Source organism: Trichoplusia ni, chromosome 9 (assembly GCF_003590095.1).
Source record: "Trichoplusia ni isolate ovarian cell line Hi5 chromosome 9, tn1, whole genome shotgun sequence".
Taxonomy (NCBI): domain Eukaryota; kingdom Metazoa; phylum Arthropoda; class Insecta; order Lepidoptera; family Noctuidae; genus Trichoplusia; species Trichoplusia ni.
Genome location: NC_039486.1, coordinates 2612110 through 2637473, shown reverse-complemented (window position 1 = coordinate 2637473; position 25364 = coordinate 2612110). Strand labels below are relative to the sequence as shown.

Here is a 25364-nt window from a genome sequence, read left to right as displayed (position 1 = left end):
AATATAGGGCTAATACCACCGCCCTGAGAAATATCATTTTAGTTATAAAAGAAAGACGCTGCTCTATGTCCTCTAATGCTCTGTCCCACTTCCACAACTGCAATTATGTTATCTTAAGACGTGGCTGTAGTCCTTCCGGTTTTATATTCAAGTTTAAATAACCATTTTGTAATAGAAATAAAAAGAAGAAAATTTAATACTTCAAATGGTTTAAGATTCGCCTTTCGCTTTCGCTTATGGTTTACGTCAGTAGGCGCATAAACGGCTTCTCCGAGCCGAGTGTAATGTGACAGTCTTCAGCATCTCACGTGCTTTCTCGATTCAAGTTCGTACGTCATGCAACTTAGACTGCTCAGTGTTAATCTATGACATCTACTTTACATTTCTATTGAATTTAGGGCGTGAAATAATATGATAATAAAGGGCTTTGAAAAGCTCAAAATATCAGGAGTCAAGGAGTCTGATCGGAGCTCTGGGATTTCAGTGTAAGAATTGTAAGGAAAAATAGATTTGCCTACAATATATTTACGATAGTATTCTATGAATATTTCTTATAACTGATTGTAACTCTCAAAACGGGTACTTGAGTTGCTAGAAATCTTAGTGACAAAATAGTACATAATGTTGATTTAATCATATGTAGCCATAATCTCTTTGATTTGGTTTCTGAGATTGTTGTTGTATTTAATCTGCTGTGCTACAAAAAATATTTGATAGCTATTATTACTTTCCGTACACTGCTTTTAACAGATTATTACCAATAACTAGTTTTTGACCTAGGTTTTATCAAGTTTCATTTTCATTACGGAATCAACAAGACATGATTTGTCCAACAATCAAGGTCAGACGTAAATTCAGCTGCCAATGAAATTGGATTGCCATCGAATGTATTAGTAGTAATTATTTCACGTGATATTGGGATATTAATTGATATTATTATTTTGCAAATTGATATCAATGTGATAGGAGAGCACGATGTTCTTAATAAGCAATTAGAAACTAATCATCTAATTAGCTTAAAAAAACTTAATTTTCAAACTAAAAGACTTGACGAGGAACAGGGTGTAGTTACTTCTTCTATTGTAACTATATTCCATATCCTAGATATTATTGATCAGTTAAGTCTATAATAAATTTAAATCGAGTCACACTTCTTAACGCGAAAGAGTCTAAAGGAAACGAACATGAAACAGTATCATAATAAAAAAAGACTAGGCATTCCAAAAGTAAACTGAAACGTTTTTGTCGTGAAAACGATACGATTTTGGATGATCTGTCTTCACCTAAATGGGTTAAAATTAGCTCGAACGTTAAACATATTATTTTATCAACTGAAGCCCTACACCTCGACTATAATATTATTTTAACTGGAGTCCTCACTAAACGTCTGTCAATTTCAACTCACTATGTTCTCATAGGGTTTATTTGTCAGCAAAGTCAAGTAATTGATTGAAGAGGAAATTATTGGATTTACTCTTAGGTAATTAGTCGTTACTTACATTGACATTATTAACAAGAACAGTGTTTGTATTTATAAATATAGGAATCGCGTTTGAACATGTGGGATAAACATAAATAATTTTATATTAAAGTTTATTTAAACATCTTTGTAACGAAGCTTAAAAAATAATTCATAAAAAACTAACAAAAACCCGTAACAAAAATTATAAATAATATCACAGTTTAATGTTTTTGGCCACTCAATGTTTTCCGTGATGGAAACCCCAGTCTTTGTGGTCATGATGACCTCCCTTCTTGCCATGATCATGATGATGATGATGATGCTCCTCATGGCCGTGATGTCCCTTGTGTCCTTTGTGGTCCTCGTCATAGTGGTGCTTGTCATGGTGTCCTTTCTTGCCATGGTGATGCTCATGATGTCCATGTTCGTGATGACCTCCCTTCTTATGGTGTCCACCCTTGTCCTCGTGATGTCCGTGATGCTTGCCATGTTTGTGATGCTTGCCTTCCTTGTGGTGGTCATCGTAGAAGTGGTGATCCTTGTGGAACTCGTCCTTGTGGTATTTCTTGTGGTAACCGTCGGTTTTCTCGCCCTTGTCGTGGTGCTTCTTGTGGCCGTGTTTGCCTCCTTTGTGATGGTGACCATGTTCATGATGATGCCCGTGATGATCATGTTCATCATGGTGCTTCTTGTGATGGCCGCCATGTTCGTGATGATGTCCTGCATGGTGGTGTTTTCCATGGTGTCCGTGTTCACCCTTATGGTGATGATGGTGTCCTTTGTGACCCTTGTGTCCCTTCTCTCCGTGCTCATGATGGTGATGAGCGTGATGTTCATGGCCGCCACCCTCTTCGTGTTTACTGCTCTTCCCACTTGCCGCAGCTACGAGATCCTTCTCTTCCTCTCCTAGTTCCCTGGCGTAGGCCACCGCTAGGCACAGAACTGCCACTGCTACTAACAACTTCATGTTTGCAGTTTGACTGTATTGTTCAGTAATGATTGAAGCTATTTATAGTTTATATCTTGGTTTCGATGATGAGGAAATCGATTGGTAAGCGCGACAAATTTCAAGGTCAAAGTAAAATAGCTAGCTCTAGCCACTTTTGTTGGACAGTCTTCATTATTTATTTTATTTAATCAGTATTTTTTGTGATTGACTTTATTGCAAAACATAAGTGTTTTCTTAGCATAAAAAAGTTAAAACAAATGCAATGTGAGCATATTGTTAGTTGAATTATTAAATGTGTTGCTTTCTCAAAAAATAAGGGTTTCAATGTGCGTTAAGAGTTCGTTGCAATAAAATGCAAGGAATTGAAAAATAAGCTCCTTACAAACAATATTTGTTTCTTGTATCTAAAAATATTAGCTTTCAACTCATCTTATGGAAATGAATGATCCAAAAACGTTAGAGAGTTCGAAAAGAAATGAGACCATTTTTATAAAACTTTCTAATATTTTTAGTTATTTATAGGCATGTGCTACTTACTAAACTAAATAAGTGGATATTTAGCCATAGCAAAATGAACCCATTGTTCAACGATCATCGGCATTCTTTAGCAGTAGGTCTATTAATGCGTCGAATCCTATACCGTTTTTTTGGGTACCAAGAATTTCTAATTACGCTGCATTTTTCTGGAACTACTTTCTTAAATATTTATTGTTTGATCTTAATCCAATTCATCAAAATACAAAAGTGTCAGACTCAGATATTTTTTAGGTTTTGTTGAAACTTTTGTAAGCTAGAAATTATTTAGATGCCACCTATTCCATCGACTCTAAATGAAGAAAAAAGTACTCATCAAAATGATTCGAAGTAAGGCCTTGTAAATTTTCCATTTCCTTTTTCTTTAATTCAACATTGTTTATTGGCAATTATCAAAGATAATATGTCCTAATTTCTGAGGAAGAAAGCTAGGTTTTCCTAAGGGTCTACCAATGTTAGCTTGCCTTGTTTCAGGGTCATGGTTAATGCCTTGGAAGAAATTGTGATCTAGTTTTATGTAACAATAAAAATTGTTGTGATGACCTATCGAATCGAACAAGGGGTAATCAGAAACACGTGTAAGAACTACTAGAGAACGTTCGTTCGATAAAAATATAACAGTGACATCACCTACATATTTGCTCCATATTTAAGTGCACTTATCATATTTTTATTATCTTGCTGTTTTTTGTAATTATATAATTATTGTGCCCAATTAATTATTATTGCTTCCCTATGAGATATGACTATGGCAGACACTTCAATCTTAGAAATCGACACCTAGGCGCCTAGTGTAAATTCATATTAAGCTTAGCACAATTATCGTGTGGACTTAATCGTAAATAGAATATTAACATAACTATCAAACATAAATGAAATCGGATATTTAACTGGTTTGGCTATTTTAAGAGTCCCTATAATATTAATATCTGCTGGTAGTTAGTTGGATTTACCGATCGAAATCAGCTTTACCAATATTCTCGTTGTCTAAGTTAACGAAGGTTCGCACTTTCAACTACATCCAAGAAATTGAGTGATTGACGTTTTGAGGTAGCAAAATAAACAAGCTTAATTAGAAATTATCCCTAAATCTACAATTGCCATTAAGTTAATTTATTTATATAAAAAGCAATTAAAGAGGCCAAAAAAACAAACATCCCAAATGAAAAGGTGCCTGAATCCACGTATAGCCCCAAAAAGTAATCTATTATCCTGAAATCGAAATTAGCCACATACGAATTACCCATTTTAATCCGACGGGACAGGTGATCTTTTGTGAAGATGGATTACGGTTCTTTCTAGATACGTACGTCATTATCCAAGCCAATTAAGTCTGTTCGTCTTGATTTAAATTCATTAAATATCTCATCTATGTATGTGTCAGTATTTTGGATTTCCAGATCCTATTAATCAGATTGATATTATTAAAATGACAGTGGTGTATGGTGAAGAGTCGATTCATTTCTTTCTGATTATGGATGACGTAAAGTAAATGGAATATAATAGCATCATTTTAATTAGATCTTCGCCGTACAACACTTTACTTATTTTATTGAAGTTATCAATGAAGTCCAAAATATGTCTATAGAAATACATCCTTCATTAATATTTGCATAGTTCAATGTGAGGCAAAGGTTATAGAGTATAACGAAGAATTGGTATTAGTTAGAGTTGAAGAAAATAATTAAATGAAAGGATAACAATTTTATTTAAACATGTTTGTAACGAAGCTTAAACAATAATTTATAAAAAACTAACAAAAACCCGTAACAAGAATTATAAATAATATCACAGTTTAATGTTTTTGGCCACTCAATGTTTTCCGTGATGGAAACCCCAGTCTTTGTGGTCATGATGACCGCCCTTCTTGCCATGATCATGATGATGATGATGATGCTCCTCATGGCCGTGATGACCCTTGTGTCCTTTGTGGTCTTCGTCGTAGTGGTGCTTGTCGTGATGACCTTTCTTGCCATGGTGATGCTCATGGTGTCCATGGTCGTGGTGACCTCCCTTCTTGTGGTGTCCTCCTTTGTGTTCGTGATGCCCATGATGCTTACCGTGTTTGTGGTGTTTGCCTTCCTTGTGATGGTCGTCGTAGAAGTGGTGGTCTTTGTGGAACTCATCCTTGTGGTATTTCTTGTGGTAGCCTTCGGTCTTCTCACCCTTGTCGTGGTGCTTCTTGTGGCCATGTTTGCCTCCTTTATGGTGGTGTCCATGTTCATGATGATGACCATGGTGATCATGTTCGTCATGGTGCTTCTTGTGATGGCCGCCATGTTCGTGATGATGCTCTGCATGGTGGTGTTTTCCATGGTCTCCATGTTCACCTTTGTGGTGATGATGATGTCCTTTGTGACCCTTGTGTCCCTTCTCTCCGTGCTCGTGATGGTGATGAGCATGATGTTCATGACCGCCACCCTCTTCGTGTTTACTGCTCTTCCCACTTGCCGCAGCTACGAGATCCTTCTCCTCCTCTCCTAGTTCCCTGGCGTAAGCCACCGCTAGGCACAGAACTGCCACTGCTACTAACAACTTCATGTTTGCCGGTCGACTGTGCTGATCGAATGTTATTGTAACTATTTATAGTTAATGTTTTGTTTGGATGATGAGGAAAGTGTTTAGCAAGAGCCGCAACACTTCAGGGACAAAATAGAGACAGCCGTTGAACCGTTACACTGATTGCCGGGACAGTACAAATCACATTTCATTGTGATTTGCCACAGTTGCTGTGTAGACTATTTGCAATTGTGTTATTAAGTAAAATATTCATGTACAATTTCTATTAACAAGTGAGTTGTGTTGGATTTAATGTCACTAAGATTTTTATTTCTTGTAACTAATGTTTTACCGGTGAAACACGACCTTTTTTATGTACAAGAAATTTTAAAACCATTGTTAACATAAAGGATTTCCGTATACCAAATATTTTTTTTTTTTTTTAAATGGCTACTAATAAAAATGTAAACAATTTTTAAATTAAATTGTTGTAAGTTGTTGTTTACCTATGCGTTACGTATAACTAAATCGACTGTGAGATAAGTTACTGGACCGTGAAAGTATTTTTTTATATTGTTATGCTTTGTTAAATTTTCATTGCTCGCCAAATTGCTCTTGTGGTATACTTTTTCCGCATTTTTATCTATTGATGTAATAGCCCAAGTATTACGGCTTTTTTACGCTTTATTGCCATAAAAAAGTTGTCATGTGTTGTCCACTAATTACACATTACCATGTTATTTTGGAGTAAGAAAATTATTTTATTTTATTTACAAATTGAAGTAGTAATTTAAACAATTTATTTATTTCTTACTTCATCTTTAAAAAAAACTGTACCTATCAGTGGATACATTACCACTATAAATACGTCATGAACTAAGCTAAAAAATTCATTCCCCCTTCAAAGTCAGAAGGTCTCTACCTGTAATATTTTTGTCAGGTCCAGTTCAATTTTTCCGGTGCTGCATAAAAAGAACAATCTGCATTGCTCTGTCAAAATTTAATCAAAACAGCAATACGGATTGTCTGCAGTTTCTCCGTGCTTTCGCGGCCTATTCTGTTAGGGTAAACGAAGTAAATACTGAAACATTTGGTTAAAAAATAAATGTTACGTCGTCAGCTGAATTTTAGAATTGACAAAAGCGTCATTACGGTATTGACGGATACTTAAATTATGTATGTATGTACAAATAATTTCCATTCAAAATTATTAATTCTTAAAAATATTTCTTGTTTTTGATCGAAATTTTCTTTAACCATAATTTTCTGAAAAATAATTTATTGCTAGCAAATACTGAAAATAGATTTGCTTTCACGTTTCATAGAAAGTTAAAGGCCTTCACCATGACCTAGCTAGACTGATAAAATGAAGTCGCATTGCGTGTCAATATTATTTGTTATAGTTAAATTACTGTTATCTCATTTAAAGATGCTACTGACAAAAGATTTTTTTATTAGAAAGATCTCTTAAATCAATCCTTTTATTAAAAAACAAATCTGCTATCAATAGATGACAAGAATTGATCCACTGCTGTGAATTTATATGTACATTATTCTACTTTCCTGTAATAAGTGTGAGTAATAAATATATAACACTTAAAAATGTTTTCGTCTTTATTTCTGATCACAAATGTAATATAATGGTTCTTTTTTTTAGATTGGGTAGTATGCTAGCTCGTGCCTGCTACGTGATACGTTACGAATAAGAAATCAATCACAAAAATGTAAATATTATATCTATAATTACTTAATATATAAAGCTGAAGAGTTTGTTTGTTTGAACGCGCTAATCTCAGGAACTACTGGATCAAATCGAAAAATTCTTTTTTTTTTTGTTCAATAGATCTTTCATCGAGGAAGGTTATAGGCTATAAACCGTCACGCTGCGACTAATAGGAGCGAAGATACAATGGCAAATGTGGAAAAAATAGGGCAGATATAAATCATAACTTATATCGTCTAACCACGCGGACAAAGTCGCGGGCAACAGCTAGTTTTTAATATACTGACTATTTAAGAATAAAATCTATCAGAATACGGACGCCCCTCAAAAGAGGCTTTCGTCCAACGACCCTTTTGGGACTGGGGACACAGAGCCACCTACCGGGCAAATATTTTTCAACCCTCACTATCGTTTGTAGTCTTAACTAGTACTACAACTTAGGTAAAGTGCTTGTTTTTTTAATTTAATCGAACGTTCTATTAGAGATCCTATTGGGAGACAACTTGAGTGTTTGCAGGAATGAAGGTAAGATATTTAGGGGTATTAGTATGTTGTAAACTGCAAACAGCAGGTGGATCAGAATGGATTCAAGCGATCCTTAAGGCTAGCTAGCTTTTATATTACATGAACTAGAACTAATCTCACTCTTAACACATAACGATATCTTACTAGAACTAATGTCATTTACACTTTTTGTAGATGTTATCAAAATTTTAACTATTTATTACACCCACATAGCTCCCTACAGCATTTACAATCTCGAAGTAAATTCATACGCGTATTTTTATGTTTTTGAGAAAAACATGAATTTGGTACAGTTAACTTTGATCGCCTATAAAACGGTCGTAAAACCTGTCTGTTTCGATATATTGAAATAATAAAACCGTTAGCAGTACTATAAAAGGATCATTTTCACCTTCGCCGTAACGGCAAGCGGTGACAAATGGTAGGAATAACCAAATTCAAAATACATATTTTTTTTAAATTTGTTTACTGCGAGCTGTTTTCAAAAATATAGGGATTGGAAGGTGATAAATAGGAAAAACTGGTGAAGCAAGTCGGATCAATAAAATTTTTCAAAAAAAGGTTAATATTCACATTTATGACCGTGTTTACAGTTGTTTAACTTCGATATTAATTGCAACAGCTTACTCACGCGTAATTACCGAGATTGCCCGACTAGTTTCGGACCCAACCGGAGTCCTTAATCATGAGCTCATCGCAGACGTGCTTACAGCTGTAATAAGGTGTGATGTTTTAGTTCCTAAATTAGAATGAAAGGTGTTCCACATTACCAGAAATAAATGACACAAAATTCAACTTTGTGCCTGACAAAGCATCTTTCAGATTTTATTTTGTTTTGATGAGAATTTAACAGTAAGATTCTTCATGTCTATCAAGTAAAGTGCTTACTAAGGATAGCCTAGCAAAAAAGTCAAGTTCCATGTAAAAGCAAAAGCTATTCTGGTCTGGTCTGTCATATATAGAATTGAGTTTCGAAATAAAGAGTTTACTTTAAGCTTTTTAAGTATTAACTTAAAACTGCGTATTCTAAGATAATATATGATGACCACGTACTATAAAACGTGAATTTTGTAGAATCTATTCTTATTTTTTTACGAATTCAGACTAGCAGTTGTGTTGGACTGGTATTCCTTGGTACAAGAATTAATGAATTTAATTTAATTTATATAAATTTGGGATTTTTTTAAATATTTATTTACTGCTGAATCCTGAATAAGCTGCTATGCTCTTTTCCTTTTATGGGATAACCCTATACGTAAGGCTTCGCTGTCTGCCTGTCCACTTAAAATTTTCACGAATGATTCAGCCGTAAATTTGTTGTCGCTATAAAATCAGTAGTTGAGACGGTCATAAATGGGATGGCCAACCACTTCTTACTGTCAATTTGCTTGCATAAATCAATTTGTATGGAATTCTCCTCTGTCGCGAGTCTGACTCGCATTTGACCAGTTTTTCTTATTATTTGACAATACATATTTGAGTCACACAATTAATTCCAACAAAGTACCTAAGTATTTCTTCTCTTGGTCTGAATAAAATAAAGGCCTCGTCCTCCATATTTGTGTACCCCACAACCAATTCTCGAGGATAACATTTTGTCGAACTCGCTGTCGAGTTTAGAAATAAATTTAAAAGCGTGCACTAACTTCAAGCCACGTTTGTTTGAAGGAAAATCTGCCACTGCATGTACGGGACGTGATGTTTTTGATAATGTTTACTTGTGTTACAGTTTTGTACACATCTAAAAAGCTTTGATATTCTATAGATGGTTTAGGATGTTACCTTAAAATTTAAATGATAAAACATCAATACGTTATTTCTTTATCGGGAAAGTTGTTATTGTCTTTGCATACGAATCAAAAGCGATTATCTAAGGGCATCAAATGAACTTTTAAGTTTTTATTTTCATTTTTTTTATAGTTTCGAGCTACTTAAAAAGCGAGGATAATATTATTTAAATTAATGTAGTATTTGCAGTTATTATATTGACATCAAATATCATTAAAATAACCCATAACAAATTACCAAGCTATCACCCCACGCATTGCATCGCACCCCATATAAAAAATACGAGGTAAGCGAATTCGTAAAACTTTTACACCCCGTATAATTGATCTCGGGCGGTCATTGAACTTTTGGGCCCCCAAAACAAAATGTTCGCGTAAAAATATAAGTTGATGCAAAAAGTTGGACCGTACATTCTTGATAGGAACCCCTTTATTCCACGCCATAAAACTTTTATATATACGACATCCCTACTGTGTAGTTTGAAAAAATATGATAAGAAAAAGGGGACTTTAAATTGAGTGTGTTTAAATACTTTGTTTGTTTTGGAATTTAAATTTACTGCGAGAAACATCACTAAGGTAAAAGAGTTTTCACTCAGTTTCCCCTTTTGACTGTTTTGTCTGAGTATTTACCGTTCATAGAGACAGTCAAGCTTTACACACCAACGCAAGTTTTACGGAGATACGCAGATTAATTAGACATTGATGTTATTAGTGTTAAATAATGCTTATCATGATTTGTCTATAAATAAAAAAAATATAACTACAATTTTATTGATGACCACTTTTCGGCTTCCGAATTATTTGAGAGATAAATTGTTTAAGAAACAACATAATGTTTTCATTTAACACTACAATTAAATACATCTGTTATCCATATTGCATCTATTATTAATATTGTAATTTTAGTTATAAAGAACTCAATTTACAGCTGAATGTGTTCTAGCCATAAAAATGTTGATTGTCTTCCGCGACCTCCAGCCGACTTTACACGCGAATCTAAGTTTTATGATACAACTCTCGAGATACAGACAACAAGTAAACAGTATCAGAAGCTAAGCTATTTCAAATGTTCTGAAGTCGTACACACGTGCATTGTTTTTACAAGAACTATCGCTGGTCAAGTGAAGAATTAAATATGAAGCGCTAACCGCCTTGTATTTTAGTATACAAATGACAGTTCTTAAATATTGTATCATTGCTCTGTATGGCCGATGAACATTTATCGTAATCTATACTAATATATAAAGCTGAAGAGTTTGTTTGTTTGTTTGAACGCGCTAATCTCAGGAACTACTGGTCCAAATTGAAAAAATATTTTTGTGTTGAATAGATCATTCATCGAGGAAGGCTTTAGGCAATAAACCATCACGCTGTGACTAATAGGAGCGAAGATACAATGGAAAATGTGAAATAAACAGGGCAGGCATAAATCATAACTGTCATATTATTATCTTTTACCCACGGGGACGAAGTCGCGGGCGACAGCTAGTTATTTATAAAGTGACAATTAGCTAATTTACGTCTTCAAGGTCACGGTTCCAAAGCTGTTCATGTAGTCACAATGAATTATTTCAATATGTCGTGAAGAGATAAGTTAAGATCCAGTTCTTGCAAGGCACAAATATTTTTGCTTTCCTTTACCTTCCAACAACTTTTTTTGCACCAAGTTGAAACAAACACAGGATCAAAAAGCATGATACTTCTGCAGATAACTTTATCGTGTAAAATAATGAAAGTCACGTCTAGATGCTTACCTAGTAAACATTTACTTTTTAAGGGGATTTAAGTTAAATACTTAATGGCGACCTGTTCATGTTGGTATTGTTTAAGCTTTCAGGATTTCTCTAGCTGAACTTATTTGTGACAACTAAGGCTGGATTATCCAAATACTTACCTATACAATATATCCTTATTCTTTTCGTCAAGTAACATAATAAAGGTAAAGTTTTTGAGTATATTTATTTGATATCTCTTCACGCTCAACTGAATCAACTGTTACGTAGGTAAATTATTCCAAGGTTAAGAAAAAAGTTTCTATTTGCGTCTACACTCGTCATCTACGCAGGCAAATCTGTGGACAACAGCTAGTAATGTTATATTTTATTAAAAAAAATCAAGAATTTAAAAAGCGAAAACTTCTGAAGACCGCGTCTAATTAAATCAAGTTTCCTCAAAACAACAAAGCTTTTAACAAATATGGTTGTTTAATGAAAAGGACACAACTCTTTGAGGTTAGGCAAGACCACTTTATTAAGTTAGGGTGGGTAAATGAAAATAAAAGGAACGAATGTACGGTAACAGGACACCGTCGGGAAAGGCCCATAGTGAGGTTTTTTATGACTTTAGATAAAGTTGTGTGGATTGAGGTAACGGACTGCAGGGGACCTTGTTTGTCTCATTTTTAAGGTTGATCAAATGTTATTGGGGGTTGTGCATAGATCACTTTGTTTTATGAGGTGTAGTGAAGGTAATGTGAGGTCAGCATTTGTTACGAAAGAAATACGTTTTGTCTTGTCTTTTAATTTGAAGCAGTATTCAGGTAGGAAGTTATTCAGTAACGTAATTCCTTTAGTACCTGCTAAGGAACTTTGGTGCGTTACATTTAAAAACTTGCCGAATACGGTTTCTAGATATACTTACTTATAATTAAACTAAACCTATAGATGTACCTAAAAAAGTGTTTTAACAATCGAATTTTACGTTTCCAGTCCTTTAGATCCTACATGGATGAATGGGGTGAAGCCTGCATAGATTTACAAATGAATGAGAACTTAATTATGAAAACTATCCTACGTAAAAAATCTCTAGGTCTTCTTGAGAAACCAGCTAAAACAAAAGCTTAACCCACAACCATTATTCAGGTTTAATGCTTGTAACTTAAATGCAGTCGTAAACAGTCAAGTCTATTTCACATTACTCGTATGCTAAAACAATGATTTATCACACATAACCCGTTTTATCTCTCAGTAAACAAAAGGGGATTTCCTCATTCGTCAAATATAATCTGGTATATTGTACAGTACTTTACACTTGACATAATGGTCCATTTGGCAGTAAAAGTACCAGCCGGTGGGTTTGACGTACCGAGATAACAAAGTACCGTTTGTTGTTAACCAAACGGCTGTTCGCAGTCTTTGGGATGTTTATGGGTTTTTGTTACTGACTTTTGAAATAGGGCTTTAAGAAAACTAGAAAACATTTAAGTCTTTGCTTGTATAGTAATTTTACTTACCTATACGTGGATGTTTAAACTTATTTTTTCATATATGTGTAGCCCACGTTCAAAATAGCGATCAGAAAAGTTTTGGTATATAGCATCAAGTTACTCAGGCATTGAGTTCTTAGCCCATAATGTATGCTGTGATAGTGTTGTTCTGTGTTTTAGGTATATGTTACTGATGCACACACATTAGAAAAACGACAATAATAATCAAGCTAGCAGAAAAAGAAAATACGGTATCTCCAACAATTTTCTCAATCACTCATCCAAGTATATGAAACTCAGCAAAACCTTACGACAATAAAAACATAATACCTCCTAACAAAAACACTTCGCGTCCAAAATTTGGTCGAAAAACAGATTTCTCCGTCAAATCCGTTTAGACCGTTGGATAATATTTCAAGTGCGCAGGTGTCTCTGTGAGACCCTTGTCAAGGCGATTACCTGGACTCCAAAGGCTTTGCATTTTTATAAACCGCTTTGTTAACTGCATGTGTGTGTTAAGGAAATAGGTAGGTTATTGATTTTGGGGGGTAAGGTATTTGGTACAGGGGCGAATTTTAAGGGGTTTGGTGGTCATTTACATAGGATGCAAGGGGTGATAAAAAGGCCGTAGACGAAATTTAAACCAACCTTACACGTAGTACAAGAACAATCTGAAGCTTCTTCCAACAATGTTGAATATAACAAAACTGTTATCATTATAAATGACACATATGTAAGAAGTTTTTCTTACCACGGAGTGAGTAGTTACATCTTACCATTTACGTTAAGTTTAGCTCCATTGATCCGTGTCCATTTGTAATTGACGCAAAGTGATTAAATACTTTCACAGGTCACAATTCTGTGCTTTAAAATCATAATTTACGTTTTTTATTCTGCTAGCTAACTATGGATACCTTAAAAAAATCAAAAGTCATTTAAGCAGTCTAACTAAAATATAATTTATTTTAATCAAATCTGATTTTGAAAGATGACCTCCGAAAAGATGACATTCACATGTCTGATGTAACAAATCTAGTATAGCATTCGTTATACAGGCAGTTGGCATGAAATTCACAGCACACTTAAAACTTAGGGGTTCAAAGCTTTCGACAGTGCTGAATGTCGAGAAACCTTGAGTGCGCGCTTCGCTTAATATAATATGTATCACATGTCTTGCTTTTAGGCCTCGAGATTCGCGACGCTGCTACGCCAGCTCCAGCTGAGTTATACTACTGAACATCTCAACTAAGCTGACGAAACACTTACTTCAGGCAATACTATCTTTAAAGATGAAATCATTTTGGATGCAAGAAGAGCAGATTATTTGTTATTCATTGACAAATCATCCTGAAGGGAACTTCCTGAACTCCTCAAACTAGGCAACTGGGTATCAAGATATGTGATACCCAGTTACCTAGTTTAAGTAGTTCAGACAGCTATTCGCTTCTTTTAAAGCATCGGTACACAGCCGCATCCGGTTAAACCGGAAGCCGACCACAACATAATAGCATAAAAGGCTAGGCTGATGATGAAGATTCACGAAACAAAGGAAGTTTCCAATGTCTAATGAAGTGTAAAAAATTGCAACTATTTCCATATAAACTTATACTCAGTCTGGTGTCATTTAAGCGAAATGTCATCGGGTTCAACCTATGTTAGTATGTTTAGTATATGTTTTTATCGTCTCGAAAATTATTTTGGTCGTAAACATTAGCCGCTTATTTGAAGGCCCCCCTAAGAGTGTCTCCTCACCTTAGGTTTCGAGTTTCAGAATGTCAAAGTAAATTGCCATGAATTCTTAATAAGCGATTCGGAATTAACACAACAAATGCATTAGGGGTAGCACGAGAACTGCCTGTAGGGTCATTCTGCGAGGAAGGAAGCGAATAAGGTATCTACTGCTTGTTTTGTTTTTGAAACGTTTCCATGTTCTGATAAAGAATGGATAATCTGATTTTCAGGAATTAAAAATAATGCAATGTATGTTTGAATTATTTGCATTTATGACTATTTGCTTACTTGAAATTAAAGCAGACTTAGGTTATGTCCATGCCGTCACATAGTTTGTCATATTGATTATTGCAGCAAAAAGTATTTTTCCTCATTTTTTGACTTCTATTGTGTATTCTCTCTTCTTTTGTGTCTCGAGATTGATTTAAAACTTTGTGTCAGGTTTTTTGCCGCCAACCACCATGCCGAATTCCAAAAACATCATTTCAGCGGTATAGATGTAAAAATATGATTGGTATAATCACTCTGGCTATGGCAAAACTTGAAGATCTCTTTTTGACAAATCTAATTTAATCGGAAATAGGAACCGTTAACATATTAGTTGTAAAATAACTCCCGTGCAGTTTAACAATATACATACAACTTCGGAATTTAATGGAGCTCCATTGAACGTTTCCGTACTATTCAAATAATAACTTATAATAACCCTTAATTATTAAGTTGTAAACTCGCGAGCTATTGTATAACTAGAAATTCTACTAAAAATTAATTAAAACTAAAACTGTTCGCGAAAACACGATAATTCGAAGTAGTTCGCAAAAGTTTGTAGTGCAAAATGATTGTTTCAATATTTTAGAGGACTTTCGTAAATTGTTTATTGTTGGATGAGTTTCCTTTACCATTTTGGAATTTATGGATGAGGCTTATTAGTACCTCTTTCTATTATCCACACCATAAAGTAAAATTTGGATTTTAAATTATTAGGTCCTTGTTCAGTAAAGCAATGTAAGTTTAAGATGTTAAAAGACTTTAATGTCTAACGATGCTCGCTTACATTAGGACCTTTTATGCGTTTGGATGGCAGTAACTGTAGGGTACTACTACCTACTCAACTTTAAAACCTTTAATATGAAAAGTTCCTAGAAGATACAATTTTTCAAAACCAAACGTTTCGATACGTCGACAAAAATGTATGTGGTCCATGAATGTCTTTGGGCATGTGACTTGAATGATTGCAAAACTTAATGCGGGAGTCGTTCCAAAAAAAAACAATTTTACTTAGAAGCGCTCGCAATATAACCCCGGTAAAGCCATCTAGTACTAACATACCTACGACATACATACCTACTATGAACATACAGACAAATATACCTCTTAAATAACGTGATTTTAACGTAGTTTTCCATTTGGAAGTTTCCTCTTAAGGTTTAAACTTTGTTCGAAGTGTTGAGTAGTAAACATAAAAGTGTCGCAAGTTGGAGGCACTTCTTTGAAATGTTGTTAAAGATTAATGACTGAGATGTCGAAAGGCTAGACTTTTGGACCATGCACGACATGTACTTGAGAGGAAGTCGATATAGAAACTTGTAATGTGTAGGTATGTTATTTGACTTTCCTGATTTTTGAGTGGGTACTCCATTTGTCGGTAGTAGGGCTGTTTTCGGGATAGAATAGCTGACGATTGGCAACTTTACGCTACTCTCCGAGGGATCGAGAGATGCATTACGAGAAATACGTAACACAACATTTGCCGCAATATTCTCACCACGCCATCTAGTTTTAAATTAAGCATAGCTTTTGTTATGAGTGCAAGATAACTGATATACAAATATATTACAGATAAAGTTACACCCATAAACAGAATAAATGATCGTGGTCATCACATAAATATTTATAGCAGTTAGGAATCGAACCCAGAAACTCTGATGTACCAGTTAGGGATACTAATCAATAGACCAACAACAGGCCTGTCAACAACAGGGGAATCCATGATTGCGTAAGTATATTAATGAAGAAGTTTTTGTTCTTTAATCGGCATCACACCAATTGATGAAGCAATAAAGGTTTTGATAAAGATGGTAAAAAATTATTGAATGTCATTTCTTCCTCAAATTCTCAAAAATAATAACCTACTTTTTCCTTTATGTATAATTGATTTGACATTACGGACCTAATCATTTTTTTATGGATTACCAGAAGCTATACGCATGTCATGGTGATTACTCATTAACAACTCAATAATGCTCAAAATATCGACTAATAGAGTTATAATAGAGTGATATCGAAAAAACGTGAAGCTTTCTGATCGAAAATTGTTTTGTACTCTTATTATTGAGTTCAGAAGTAGTACTTCTTTAAGCTCAAATTGATAAAAGTAAGTAGCCTATGTACGATCCAGTCCTAGGCAGAGGCCGTTTTCCATAAAGCGAAGGTTTGAGTATTGAGTATTGGCGATTTCGGATTCCAATATTTGGAATCCAGATCTAAATAATTGTTTTCCTTCACCATTTATTAATGTAATTGTGATAGAACCCGTATCTAGCATCCAAATCCATACATGTATAAAACCTCAAGGTCATAACGACATGTCGTTTCTACTGTAATTTGATAACAATATTACTTTGTAATGCTAAAATTACCCAAAATATTCTCAAAAATTCTGCTCATCATTGATCGTTTCGATATCGCCAACTCATTCACCAATAGCTCAGCCTACAAAAAACAAGCAACGAACTTTGGTGTAAACAAAATCCCAATTCATTTATTCCCCACACAAGTTATATAACGCAACTAACCCGGTTGTTATTGCAAAATTAATTGGCGTATAATTGGCCCCGCCCGGCTGGGTTATGTCTGAAGGCGTCCTGCAATTGACTGCTTGTTAATTAGAGTCGAACGGCGGAACAAACGGTGCACCTAGGCGGAATAAATGGCACCAAGGTGGCATCGAACGATGGTGCCTGAATTGTTTCATGATATGAGCTTTTGGTGCTTGTAAACATGGAGCGATGGGTGTTATGTAACGGGTTCATCAGCATAATGTTAAAAAAAAAACTATCTGTCTAATATCGTCATCATTTGAGCCTGGGATCAATCGCTGCAGTCTTCTCTTCCTCTGTGATGACTCATAAGATTAATGAGATGGGTTTAGACTAGGCTATTCAGCAGAATAAATAGCTTCATTATTTGACACTTAGGTATGTAAATGTTGGCAAATGAAGCTGTTCGTGTGATAAGATGTGTTTCTACACGTTATTGGTGAAAATGCAGTCTTATTAATTAAACCTATTATGAATCGGATTCTATCTTAAACATTTAATTTTAATTAGGACAATAATTATGTGCCCCTAGAGTTATATTTGTATTTATATTTTTAATATTAAGAATCTATTTTATACTTACAAAAAAAGGTTTTGTTTGTGTTGAAATTATTCCCACTTGGACTCGAAAATTACGCATGGTTAAAATTCAATATATCGCATCTAATTAGCGTAAAACGGAGATCTCATAACAATAGGGTAATCACTCTAATTGTACGATTACAGCAATTCTCGATCACATGTGGCCCACTGGAGCCGACTGTACCTACATGGTCGACTGTACTTGCTGCTAATTAAGACAGACATTACAATCTATATACATAGGTTCACACTTAGTTGAGTTGCACTTAAGCTAATTAACTGTTATACGATCGTCTTTTGTTTGCTTTATTTTTATTGCGTCAAGTAACGTATATAATTTAAATTGTCTGTTAGAATTAATTTCCTGTAATTGTCACTGAACTGTGTATTTGCTATTATATTTTCACCAGGCGTTAGATTTTAATTATTTCAGAATTTGTTTTTTGTGTATTTTCAAAATTAAATTCTATTGCAGATGATCAAAAAACGAATCGATGAGAGTGTGTTCTGACTGCTGACTGTATCCCAATTCTAAAATTTTGAATCAAATGTGGCATAATTATATACCTCAAATGAATAAATTTGAAATTCTGGAAGCCGTTTTAATACCAAACTGACTATTAAAATGCATTTATGTATTATAATTTACAATTAACATGCAAGTACCATCAGCTTAAAAATTATAAAGTTACACGAAGTAAACAGCAGACCACGTTCCCCGTTTATCCCAAAACCACTTATTAGCAATCTGCTCACCCATAAAGAACGAGCGTGAAGCTATCAGGCGTTACCGCTAACCCAATCTCCAAGAAAAAGGGTCTTGTTAGTGATCGCGGTTAACTCCGGAACCAGATCAGGTAAACGTATAGAATTAATCACACAGACTCCGTGTGATAGCGCCGCGCTCAGCGTTTGTTTGAGTGGGGCTATAAAGGCAGAGGTGGGAAGGGTAATGTAAGTTACAAATTAAAACGGTGTGATTACGAATGGGTTTTGAAGAAAGCTTGAAACAATTATTATTAATTATTATTTATGGCAATATTAATTTGTCTGAATTGCTATTCTACCCTCTTCCTCTCTTTTATATTCTCTTCTAACTTCTATTTATTTACTACCATATGTAACATATGGAATGCAATAAATGATTGTGTATTGAGTATTGAAGATTATGTTCGTTTGCTGTTATGTTGCCAACGCTGAAGAGTAAAAGAATTATATAACTGAGATGTAACTTCGTATATAAGTTACAATTACAACAGTTCGGCAATTTTCTTTTTACCTACACATTTTTGTCGTGATATTTACGTTAAGTTTGAAAATATTTTCAGATGCGGGACCGACAGTTTTCTGCAGTTAATAACAATAATTAAAACTTTTTCAATCTCTACATAAAAATAATATTTGCAAAAAGACAAGCAACGATTAAAAAAGAATCAGCCGAGTTCAAATTTTAATATCGATTTTTATTTAAAGTTACGTTTTCTAAGATTTGAACGTGAGATATATAGACGATATGTTATATCAACGCACATACGACGAGAGTCAGTTGTAAGTTCAGCGATCTTGTTTAGACTATAATATTGACAAGCCCTAATCACAACGTATCAATGATTAAAAAGTTACCACTGTAATATCCTCGTTACACGCCAACCTCATGGCCTCAATCGCCACTCACTCGTTTCGGACCTTTCCTCAGTCAGAATAGATTCTCATTCAATTATCTAAATGAAATCCGGATAAAGCTTGTGATCTCGCGACGTTAACACAATTTGCGCCATCCAAAGCCGAACAAGAATTAAGAATCAGAGTCACTGAACAAGAATTAAGAATCAAAGTTTTAGGGCCGAGTAATCTAATAAATGGGTTTGAGTCGTGACTTGTAGTTTTCTCATTACGTATTAACCGTCAAATTGTTTTTGATCTCTGATTGGATTTGTTTGTAAGTGAAACGGTGTAGCGATAATTATTTTGATTAATTTAATATTTGTGTTCGGATGTATTTCTGAGTAGAGTTTCTGTTGCTTGTGGCGGAAAGTAAAGTTTGCGATGGGATGGGGTAAGTTTAGAACACTACTTTTAAGAAGGAATAACTGAAATTAAATTAGATTAAAAATAGGCTTAAAAATGTAAAATTTTACTAAAGTGTTAATCGCTAGTAATAAATTAACTTTAATTTGGGCACTGATACATCATAATTGAAAAACCTCAAGAAGTATTCCCTCTCGCTTTTACTAGGTAGATCTTACTAAAATAAATGTCATCAGGCCTTCTAGAAAACCCTTGCCAATCCTGTCTTCATCACTGAACTTACCGTTGATGGTTTTCAATACACAATAAGTAGCAAATACTGAAAAAATGGAAACAAAGTACTTGATAAATATTACTCCCACACTCATCAGGAAAATGATGTTAAAAAAATAAACATGTGCTTACGTCACGCGTCGCGCCTTGCCGGATGTGGAGCTCGCAGCCGGAAGCAGCCGGTACAAACCGGATATGATGTACAAATTCCTGATATCCGCCTACCTTACAACGTTTATATTTGTTTACACTTTTTCAAGTCGAAGTTAAATATAAACGTTTCTCGGAAATTTTCTGCTATCGATGTTTGGAATCGAATTTTCAAATACTGTTACACGTGTAGGTATACTTTAATAAGTATCTAAAACTGATGTTTTAAGCAACTTTTATTTGTAACGCTTTCTAGAAAAATTGCTCAACCGATCATCATGTATTGGGACTTCATATAATATTCCTAGAGACTCTTTGCATGACTTCAAAAACATAAGATTATACTTTACTGCGATAACCAACATCCACCCGTCTGAAGTCGCGGGCTACTGCTAGTAAACCATTAAGCTATAAAAAGGTCCAAAATTACACAATAATTATTCATTGATTGAGAGCGTTTTGTTTTTGCAGTGTTTCTAATAACGCTCTTGGCACCGTACAGATTTGTTAAAAGGAATCAGGTCGAAACAGCCTTAGGCATAGAACCGTAATCCACACTTGTGATTTCTCACGTGCCTATGTAAGAGTAAGAGTTTCGAAACAGTGTGATGTTGAATTAGTAATTTAGTGTTCTATTCGTCAAAATGAATAATGAAAGGTGTAAGTAGTGCTTTCTTAGGTTTACGCGAATGTTAAACATTGAAGTGAAACTACTTTTACGGATTTACTCACGGTTTAATGTTTGATTTTAGTTCCCGACGTTTCGAAACCTTTGCAGGTATTATGATCACGGGCAGACAGGTATAAGTACTTAATTAATAAGATGAGTGTTCAAAGTATTGAGCTAAAAGTTCTTGAGTTCATGCGCTATGTTTTGAAATTTGCTTTATTTTTGCAACATAATTTGTCACGCTAGTATCAACATTTTATAGTGTTATAGAAAAAAACATAGTCTATTGGCACAACAATACCTAAGACATTAATCTACCTGTAAAATTTACGCCAATTGATCAAAAATTGGAACGGAGAGTTCGATTTCTTGACAGAGCTGAAAGCTGTTCATATCTTTAGGCAAAATTACGCTATCATTAACCCATTTATAATCTTCTTATACCGTGAGTGATGCTTAATGATCAAAGGTACTTAACACAATACACACAAGAGAAGATACATAAATAGAACCAAACAAGTACTAATTAAAGCATTTAAGAGTGTCTAAGAACATGAATGAAAAAAGAAGAATAAATGAACATCGTTAGCAAAGAGATCGTTAATTACCGGATTACTGCATCGATGGAATTAACGATCCTAGTTTAATAAAGAGCCTTAAAACTGTATATTTTATGGTCTTTAATTCTTAAACGTACAGACATCGTAGAACATTAAAGAGAAAGATCTTTAAAAAAACAACTACGTATATATGAAACTTTATTAAAACAAATGATAGCTATTTCATGTTTAATGAAAAAACAAAAAAAATCGGAACGAAAATACAAAAATAGAAGAAATAAAACAAAAGAATTGAGAACCTCTTTGTCTATTAGGTCCATGGAACCTCCGTTCTGAAGTCAGCTGATAAAACTAGAATCGTACGTTAGTTTGTTTGTGACAGATACCTATGACAAATAGTATAAGAGTAAATCACACGCAGTTATATTTCAGGGATCACTGTGTTTGATGTATTGCTTTACTTTAATACGCGGAGGTTTCATTAAATATGTTGGGAAGCGTTGTTTGGTGACGTTGACGGGTTGGTACTTCGTTTTACTGTCCAACGTGCGTTTAATTGTTAGTGTATTTGAATGTTGAATGTAATTAGTGCAACGGTTGGATTGTTTATTTTTAAACAATATTTAATACTTTAAACATAATACCGGCTTGTATGTTGCTGGGAAAAACTTTATAAAATATAAAAGATTTTTGAATCCAATTTAAAATTTTCTTTTTTTATGAACAACACTTGAACATTGTAAACAAAATACTACACCAAAAAGTTAGTCGCACCTTAATCCAAATCCAATCAATAAGCGGTCAACTGTGAATCGTAGTCGCGACACTGAAGGTTCCGTACTAATTGCCTAAAAAAAATCCGTTGGGTAACAAATATATTATACTAACACAGAAGATCGGACAGACGGACAGACAGAGGTGACTCAGTAATAGGAATTATATTTTTGACCTTTGAAAGCGCTAAGTACTTTAAAAATACACAAAAAGTTATAAACAAAACACTACAAAAAAAAAACCGACGCATACAACTTCCAACCCAAAAATCAGGGCAAACAATCCCAAACAAAACCTGAAATGTATCTAAAACGAGAGTTTGAAAAACCACATTTTTCCAGTGTTCACACCACGCTGACCGCTTCTACTAGCATCATGAACTAAGCACCAAATACTCGTATAACAAAGTTAACGAACCACGAATGGGTGCAGGGGAATAACCCGAAATGTTGGATTGCAACAATCGCGCAAAACGCAGTAAATTTTGTCAAAGCGAACTAGGCGTAGGCAGAAGCGGGGAGCGATTTGGACTTTAGACTTTTCTGAATAACAGCTGATATGGTTGTTATATTGTTTGTAGCCTCAATGCAAAAAGAGGGTCGTTATAAATTAGACTGCTATGTGTGTCCAGAACGGGCAAAGCGATTTGCATGCTTGTTTTTTACTTGAAAGAGGGCTTGCTAGCAATGGCTCTCAAACATTTTCTGCCTAAATAAGTGTTGTCATTTCAGGAACAAGAGCTTTTTTCTGAGAATGATTAAGGCATATTAAGCTTCATTACTATGTGTGTGGTTTTATTTATTTGTAGTGTAATCTGCTTATTCTATAAAAGTTCCATCATTATCTAATTTTCTTGCTGTTTTAAGTGTTTTCTGTATAAGTCAAGAAGGCGATTTTTTAAGTAGTGTGGGTTATTGAGCTCCTCAATGGCTGAGGTTGTTTTCTATCTTATGAATTACTATAAACAAACATCTTTTTCCAAAATAAAAACATAGTTTTTTCACTCATTAAGGTTATTCTATTTTATCGTTTTCCTATATAATCATTCAATTCGGTCATAAAAAAAATACCACATGACTTTCATATATAGCAACTCTGAACTACAATCCACAGACTTTTTCGTTCTTTTAATTAACTATTGATAAATCTTCCAGGAGAACAAATTTCACGCAATGACTCCTCCATTAATACTGTCACTTATAACTTGCCCCATTTGTAATACGACTGCCACCCCACCATTTGTTCAAAGTTGTGCTGGAACTTCGAACGAATTATTCATTGCTATAGCGGATAAAACGGTCATGACGCTTCCAGGCCATGTTTAGACGGGTTTAATGATTCCACAACTGAAATATTTATTAATTAGTGAAGTATTTTCTTTGGAATATTTTGTGGAAATGTTTGTTTTGCGCTTTACTAATTTGTAGAGTCGCCAAGTTTTGAGTTTTGATTTCTTTGCGAGTACTTTGTTATTCTTTTGTTGATTTTCGATTCTGTTCTGTTTCTTTAATGAATAGAACGGAAAACGATTGTATTTAGTCAAGAGTTTAACACATTTTCTCGTGAATGGGCAATCTTATTTTCTACCTATGAAAATCTTTCATGACTCTCTTTCCTGGGAGATGTGGAAACAGCCTACGCGGTAAGCGTTTTTATTATGTCGAGCATGTAACTAGATTAATAAATAAATAGGTTAGTTAGAACTTAACTGGAAAAAAAACATTTTCATTACCATTATCCTTACGATGTTAAGTGACATCTTTTTAGCGTCACAACAATGTGTGTCCAGATATATGACAGCTCTCCTTACAACTTCAAAATAGATTTTTGTTCCTTAAGATCACTTAAAGAGTAACTACTTTGTCATTTATGATGTATGCTGTTTACCAGACCACATACATAAGTATATAATAATATATTCTATTATATTATTATATACGATATAATAATATCGTATATAATAATATATACGATAGTTAGATATATTATTATATACATAAGTATATAATAATATATTCTATCTATGAATATCATCAATATATCTAACTTGCTCTACATCCTCTGTACAGAAGCTTAGTTCTTAGTTCACACATCTCTACATTACACAAGTTAAGTCGTACGGGCAAGTTTGCGGCATAAGTACTTATAATATAAACGATGTTGTTATAAGTAGGTTACATAAGTCTTTAGGGGTTTATTTTATATACACACTGTCTATTTGAAAAGATCGTATAAATTTATGAGGTTCCGGATTTTTTTTGGTAAAAGAAATGTACATTTACAATAAAACTTGATGACGGACAAACAGAAGGACTATTGAATAGAAATAAGAACCCTAATAATCTTTTATTTTTAACCTTTGGTTTCGGAAACCTAGTATAAAATTTAATTCGCATTAGAAAAGAAAAAGAACTAACAACACAATTAGAAAAGGCATTAACATTATACCACTAATTTAACCAAATTTAATCTCATAGTCTAAACATCACAAACATTGATGAGAAAACCCACCAAGCTCATGTACCAACACGCAATCTCATACGAAAGTTTAATACAAAATACAAACAGCTAGTTCTGTCCTGTCCGGGTAAGTTGATACTTATATAGATTACTGGCCGGACGAAGTTTAATACGAAACCACCTGTCTACCGGCTCCTGTTAATTGCTGTTCAGCATTTTACTTTATGCTTTATAAATTTGTTCTATCTAAGTACTAGGCTAAGAGCTATACTTTCGTTTGGAGTAAATTGCGTTTTGGTATCTCATATTCGTAAACACGTGATCAAATGACGAATATGTGATGAAATTTGATTTTGGAGTTCGCTACATAGCTTTTGCTATCTTTGATTTACGTACAATACGGATAATATTTTTTTATTGAAAACTTTAACTTTTTTTTTTCGTAACTTGAATTTATAATTACAAGTTCGCATTCTATCATCTCAATACCAAAACTAAAGGATCCCGGACGATAATTCTTTCGTCAATCGATATATTAGATCTAGTCAGGCTTCAAACGTATGCTGGCCAAACAGACAGCCGGATACTATGAAATAATTTCGAAATACTTAGCATGTAAGCTTCAGTCAA

The 25364-nt window shown here is 34.2% G+C and overlaps 2 protein-coding genes across 2 annotated transcripts; both read right to left on the bottom strand.

Annotated features, from left to right (window-relative positions):
• Positions 1-1651: 1651 nt before the first annotated feature.
• On the bottom strand, positions 1652-2429 carry LOC113497394 (histidine-rich glycoprotein-like). Its single transcript, XM_026876938.1, has one exon. The coding sequence runs from the start codon at positions 2427-2429 to the stop codon at positions 1701-1703; it is 729 nt and encodes a 242-aa protein (XP_026732739.1). The 3' UTR covers positions 1652-1700.
• A 2293-nt stretch (positions 2430-4722) lies between these two features.
• Positions 4723-5522, bottom strand: LOC113497160 (histidine-rich glycoprotein-like). Its single transcript, XM_026876566.1, has one exon. The coding sequence runs from the start codon at positions 5484-5486 to the stop codon at positions 4758-4760; it is 729 nt and encodes a 242-aa protein (XP_026732367.1). The 5' UTR covers positions 5487-5522; the 3' UTR covers positions 4723-4757.
• Positions 5523-25364: the final 19842 nt, after the last annotated feature.

Bases quoted from the DNA above. Each gene is read 5' to 3' on its own strand.
- LOC113497394 (XM_026876938.1), bottom strand. From the start codon at position 2,429: ATGAAGTTGTTAGTAGCAGTGGCAGTTCTGTGCCTAGCGGTGGCCTAC.
- LOC113497160 (XM_026876566.1), bottom strand. From the start codon at position 5,486: ATGAAGTTGTTAGTAGCAGTGGCAGTTCTGTGCCTAGCGGTGGCTTAC.